The sequence below is a fragment of the Microtus ochrogaster genome, chromosome 10 (assembly GCF_000317375.1).
Source record: "Microtus ochrogaster isolate Prairie Vole_2 chromosome 10, MicOch1.0, whole genome shotgun sequence".
NCBI classification, from domain to species: domain Eukaryota; kingdom Metazoa; phylum Chordata; class Mammalia; order Rodentia; family Cricetidae; genus Microtus; species Microtus ochrogaster.
The window spans coordinates 20,756,065-20,762,731 of record NC_022016.1 but is presented as its reverse complement, the minus strand read 5'-3'; the positions used below and the strand labels follow the sequence as shown (position 1 = coordinate 20,762,731).

General features: G+C 41.1%; 1 protein-coding gene across 1 annotated transcript in view; it reads left to right on the top strand.

The window, feature by feature from the left end:
* Frem1 (FRAS1 related extracellular matrix 1) overlaps positions 1-6,667 on the top strand; it is a 152,423-nt gene that overhangs the window by 49,526 nt on the left and 96,230 nt on the right. Inside the window, exons 9-11 of the mRNA XM_005352752.3 lie at positions 1,132-1,476; positions 2,057-2,199; positions 6,455-6,651. Coding sequence (XP_005352809.1) covers positions 1,132-1,476; positions 2,057-2,199; positions 6,455-6,651 — 685 coding nt within the window. The remainder of the gene's footprint in view (positions 1-1,131; positions 1,477-2,056; positions 2,200-6,454; positions 6,652-6,667) is intronic.

Sequence of the window (6,667 nt, the reverse complement as noted above, 5' to 3'; positions counted from 1 at the left end):
CTATCCTTTATGTCCAGAAAAGTCAATAGAGTAATTCAGTTCTAGGCCAAGGCTTGAGAACTAGGGTAGTGTTGAAATAATTCTTGGTCCAGTCCAAGGTTAAAACCCTTAGAAGAAACAAGGTGGGTGACTCTCAGAGAGATGTGCATGTAAGGTCCAAAGGCCCAAAATCTGAGGGTAGGGAGAAGATGACAGGGGTGGGGGTAGACAGGTAGATGATAGACATATGGATGGATGGATGGATGGATGGATGGATGGATGGATGGATGGAGTGCTCATCCTTCCTCTGCATTTTTATCTTAGGTCCATAACTGTCTAGCTTTTAGTTGACTCCTAAAATTAACTCTGATATTATTTTCACAGTTATACAGAGTCTCAAATACTTGTCCCAAGTCCACACAGGAGAGGCAATGCTCAACACCAGATGCAGCATCCTATTGCTCACTAAGCTGCACAGTCTACAGACTATCCTTGACTTCTGCTCACTAACATGCACAGTCTACAGTGACATAGGAGAGTCTTCTTTCTATGTGTTTATTTCATTGGCTAAATAAAGAGACTGCCTTGGCCTTTTGATAGGACAGCAGCTTAGATAGGTGGAGTAGACAGAACAGAATGCTGGGAGGAAGAAGCAGAGTCAGGCAGATGCCATGGCTTTCCTCTCTGAGACGGATGTAGTTTAGACTCATCCCGGTAAGCCACAGTCACATGGTGATATACAGATTATTAGAAATGGGCTAATTAATATGTGAGAGTTAGCCAAGAAGAGGCTAGATATAATGGGCCAGGCAGTGTTTAAATGAATACAGTTTCCGTGTAATTATTTTGGGTAAAGCTAGCCTGTGGCCGGGAGCTGGGCGGAATGAAAAACAGCCCGCTCCCCTTTTACAACATTACAGACTGTCCTGGACTTTTTTTTGACTATGTTTTTGGTTTTGTTTTTACATTTTGAGGATGGCATAGGGACTACTCTACACGTGTTTGACTTAGAACATTCCTAGTTTACAATGGTTTGGGGCACCTGTCTGGCCACCGCTTCCCACAGCCCACTGTCCTGTCGTCATCTTCCCTCAGCCATTGCCTCTGCTCCCTCCCTTGATCACTCAGTACCACATCTGCTCTCTCCCTCAGAGGGGAAAGGATTTCTCTTCACTGTGGCCGACCTTCAGGCTGGAGTCGTTCGCTATCATCATGATGACAGTGACTCTACCAAAGACTTCGTGGCTTTCAGGATATTTGATGGCCAACACAGCAGCCATCACAAGTTTCCTATCAACATCTTGCCTAAAGATGACAGTCCCCCATTCCTCATAACCAATGTTGTTATTGAACTAGAAGAGGGGCAGACCGTCTTGATCCAAGGGTCCATGCTGAGAGCTTCAGACGTGGACTCCAGTGATGACTACATCTACTTTAACATCACAAGGTTCCCACAGGCTGGGGAGATCATGAAGAAGCCAGGGCCAGGACTGGTAGGTAAGTTCTAGAGAAGTAACATAGTTTGAATGCAATCGATTAAAGAACTTTGCATTGTGGTCAAATTTGTGTAAGATTATTCACCACATTTATTAAGAAAAATATTTTCCCATCTTATGCAGTAGAAATTTAACACTTACATTAAGTCAACCTATTACCTAAGGTTGTAAATCTAGAGAGTTCTGATGCTAAGCCTCAAGATAACCATCACACTATTAGAAGTTAAGTCAGCCAAGACAGGCAAAAGAATAAATAAGAGGGATGGGAGAGATCTGGTTCATCCTAGGTGGTTACTCCAATAGTTTTGTTAATATATTTGCTTCCATTTCAGTGTCAGGAATTTGACAATGTGGATCAAATAAGGAGGCTTTTTTCAGCGTCTTTGAAATAAAAGCTATTAATTGGAAATATTTTTTCCATTGTACATTGAGATAGGGCAATTTTAATCCATTGCTCTACATTTTGTTAAAAGTATTTAATGCAAATCCTTGGCTATATACAACACACTAGCAGAGAAGATGCATTCAGTTTCACTGGGCCCCAACACCTAAAACTGTGTGGTATTTTGTGGCTCCATTAGGGTATCCTGTCCCTGGCTTCCTTCAGAGAGACCTGTTCAGTGGAATCATTTACTATCGTCACTTTGGTGGAGAAATCTTTGGAGATTCTTTTGAATTTGTCCTGTGGGACAGCCATGAACCCCCGAATCTCTCAGGGCCACAGGTGAGAGACTGTTTCAGGGCATCTTCCCAAAGTTGTATGCTCCTAATGTGTATTAGCTCTAAGAGGTCTTATTAAAAATATATATATGAAATCAGATTTTGAGATTCAAAGTCTGAGAAGCAACGGATTGGGCAAAAATGAGTATGCCTCCCCCTCCCAGTATTATGCCCACACTTTTCTAAAGCATTTTGCAAGTTTCTGCATGGATACTGTTTCTAAGGTTACTTAGCTAGTACATGCATAGACAACCTCACAAATCTGCTCTCTTCTCAACACCCAAGAAGACAGTTTTTAAAGATAGTGTTTAAATTACAGAGTCGAGGGGGAGACTTCTCTGAATTGCCTCCCGTTTTCAACACTAGCTAATCAACCTCCATTCCTCTTTGCTTCTCTTTCCAGCAAGTGATAGACACTTCCTAACAGATTTATTAAGGTAATTGTGACATATTACTTGAAAAACACTGAGCTCTCAGATACCTGGAAAATACTCAAAATACCAGTGGATTTTATTTGTTGTTTGTAAGATCTCAGATCTGACTAGTGTTAAAGGAGATAATTTAAGTCCACAGTAAGCAGAAATAAGATGAAGCAAACATTATCACATAGAAATCACAGAAGATAGGATCAGTGTAGCATATGGACAACTGTAAAAGTCTGGGGAGTCAGGGTTAAACTTCAAAAGGAGCAACTGAAGTGAAGTGATTATGGATTTTGTATGCTATTATACCTGCTACCTTCAAAGGTAACATTAGCATGGATGCCAGCAAATTGCGAGTCTATTCAAGAAAGAATACAGAAAGTGTGTGTCCTCTTGTAATGGTTGTACATGTTTGCTGACATGGGCATACTGAATGGGAGATCTGAAAGAAGGATGGCACAGGGCTTGAAACCTGAAGAACTCGGCGATGTCTTCAGAATAGGATGGGCAAGGACGTGTAGAAAGAACATCTGCTCTTTTATGATCACTTTGAAAGTGATCACCCTCATTTCACCGATGTAGTTCACCTGTCCTCCTGGGCTGAGCCTTTGCAGGCGATTGTGTTAGCTCAGAATGGAAACTGTCAGCAGGATATGTGTCTAAGGGTCCTGTGCATCTGCTCAAGCTGTTGCTAGAACATCGTACCACGTTTAGAAGGCTCTGTCTTTTCCGACATTGAGATTTCAGGGATTCTTTCTTTTTTTTCTTATTAAGCTTTTTAAAATTATGTTCTTCATACACAAGAAGAAAAGTACATATTATAATACGGACCAAGTTAATCAAAACTCTTGAAACAATTATTTCTAAGTCTGGGCAAGTAAATCAGTCTAAATTCTAAATATCTGGTTATAAATTTATTTCGTATAATAGATGGGTTCATTTATTATGATTTATTTTTATTTATTTGTGCGTGATACAAATAAATTTGTGACACACACACAAATATGTGTACATACGTTTGGGTACTTGTGGAGTCCAGACAGAAGAAGGCGTCAGATCTCCTAGATCTGGAGATACATACAGTTGTGAGCTGCCCTGTAGATGCTGCTGGGAACCGAGCCTAGGTCCTCTACAAGAGCTGTTAACCACTGAGCTATCCATCCAGCTCCAGGATATTTTTGTTTGTTTGTTTTGAAGAAAGCCACAATAGCACATTTCCCTGCTTCTGTGTTCTTATATTTATGGACTAGGGAAGAGAGACAGAGTAAGAAAGCTACAAAGTTGCCCTGTCTTTATGTAGTTTTGTTGGTTTGTCTGGCTCTTAAGCATAGAAGCCCCCTCTGTCTATCTGTAGGTTTTCCAAACAATGATTCAACAATTTGGTGAAAGATAGTATTTTTTAAGTTGCCTCTGTTCCTCACATACTATTTTACTTGTTTTTCCCTAAGCCATATGGACCACTACTATTTACATTATATTTGCATTATCTGATCTATCGCAAGTAATGTGAATATAAGTTGAACTATACAAAGGGATACATGTAGGCGCTATGCAAATACACCAACCTTTTATTTAAGAGACTGGAATATCCACAGATCCACAGTGGGCAGTGGAACTCCTGCAGCCTGTATCCTGCAGATCCCAAGTGATGACTTTCTCTAGCTCAGATTGTGGGTTCACCCCACCTCTTTCCCCAACATCTCTACTTGTTTCTGCCATCAGCGCTTAGAAGCCATCTTGTTCAACAAATGTTTAGTGTGTTTTCCTAAAAACTCACGCAAAACTGCTGTAGTTAATAGCAGCCAGCTCTAACAACTGAAGTAATCCTTGGTACTGAGAAATCAATGTGAAAAATAAAGAGCAGGCTAGCATCAGAGCTCAGGGCACATGAAGGAGCAATAACCCAGGCCACAAGAAAGTAAGATGCCGCCAGGCAATGCGCAACTACAGAGCTTGAATCCGAGGTCAGGGTCTGACCCAGGCATCTTGCATTCCGACCTTCTACTTGTTATTCTGATTCCTTGTTGGTCCGTGTGTGCTTGCAGCCACGGGGACATCGGAGGACTTGAGGGAAGCTGGAGTCTGGAGGCTGGTGACTGGTTTGAAAATGGGTTCCCACTCTGCCTGGGAATGGCTCTTAATAATATCTTCGTTATGAACAGATTCCAGCACAATGAGAATGCTTTTATTTCTCTGTGGAGTTAGCTAAAATGGAATTTCTCTTGCCCACAGACACACACACTAATTGTTTGAGCATGCATAAATATGTAAAGACACATCAACTTAGGCAATCATAAAGCATGTTGAAAAATGTGCCCACCAAGAATTACTACAGGGGATAAAAAGCATGCTCTCCCATTCTTCTTTCATAAAGAACACATTGGAGAATAAATTAGCATGGAAAATGGTCTCTTTGAAGGCACAATAACTATTGTTTCCTTATTAAATCCAGTTTTTCAATTAAGGAGAGACTCACTGATCCACACCATTGCTGCGAGAGCCCATAGAGGATTTCTGAACTTTGCAGATTAGAAAAATACTGTAAGTGGGAAAAAAACCATGACACAGATTTAGGAGACTAGAACTATGATTGTCTTTATATTCTTTTATTTTGATAACTGGTTTTAGTTTTTTTAAAGACTCTAATAAAATAACAGAATAATTAATAGACTACAGAAACATTTCTTACTGTTGGAAGACTGGAAATTCCAGGGTCAAGGTAGCAGAAGGTTCTTTTTCTGGTGAGGGTCATTCTTTTTTCCCAAGGTGGCACCTTGTGGTCTTATACTCATAAGAGGACAAACTCTAGGCCCTCACAAGGCAGAACATGATAGAAGGACAAACTTTCCCCTTCATGTGGTCTTATAGGGACCCAATCCCTTCATGGGGACAGAACCCTCCTGCCCTAATCTTCTCAGTACTGTTGCACTGTGAACTTCCAAGATGAGTCACTCAATGGAACTACAAGGAAGAAGCCGAGTTCAGAAACAGTTCCAATTGAGGAACTGGAAGGGGAAATCTAGAAGATCCTGCAAGAGTAAAAGTAATCAGAAGCATCAGAGTGAAGAAACAATATGATCCTAATCTGAGGGAGGGGAAGGAACGTGTCTCTAGAGTTATGTTGAAAGGAAATAAAAAATAAAGTTGAAAATTGCAGTATGTGTGAACTCTGAAAACTCTGGAATGTCATGCTAAAAAGCTTGAATAATCTTACTTCCTAGGTGGTTGACTTAAGGTTTGGGGGGAGGTGAACTAACTAATTTGATTCGTGGTTTTTAAAGTTAGTGCAAATCAACAGAAAGTCTAGAATAGCGAGTGGCGTTAGGGCTGCTGCAACCACATAAGGAAGAAATTACAAGAGTGATACAGAAAATTTGTCAGTAGAAACTTGGCAATGGGTCGGATGGGGATGAGAAAGGAGAAAGCAAGAGTGACAGACAGGAAGGTGTCTAGGATTAATGGTGAGGTGAGGGAGGAAAGACACACGGGTTATTACTAGAGAGGAGGCGGAAAAATAAAATTGGGGCTGGACTTGGTGTTCTGTATGCTCATTTCCTAAGACTCCCAGTGACACACACACACACACACACACACACATATACACACCCTCCACCTCCACCTTTGGAGTGTGGGGATTAAAGGCATGTGCCACCACATCTGGCTCAATGATTATATTTTTAAAACATAAAATCAGATGAGCGAATCCTTAGCAGTTCCTAAGTCGTTTGACAGAAGTAGATTGGCAGTTCGGAGCAGTCATCTTAGCTATTTCTAGGCAATCCCGGGGCATTCTCTTTGGTGTTTTCAATTTAATAGAGCAGTGCATTTTTACTTCAGGTGGTGATGATCCATATCTCTCCAGTAGCTGACCAGCTTCCAAAAGAAGCTCCTGGCATTTCCCGGCATTTGGTTGTCAAGGAAACAGAGGTGGCCTACATCACTAAAAAGCACCTACATTTCCTAGATACGGAATCACAGGATGGGGAGCTCGTCTACACAGTAACACGTCCTCCGTGTTTCTTCTTCAGCCACAGGTGCCTTTGTAAAGCT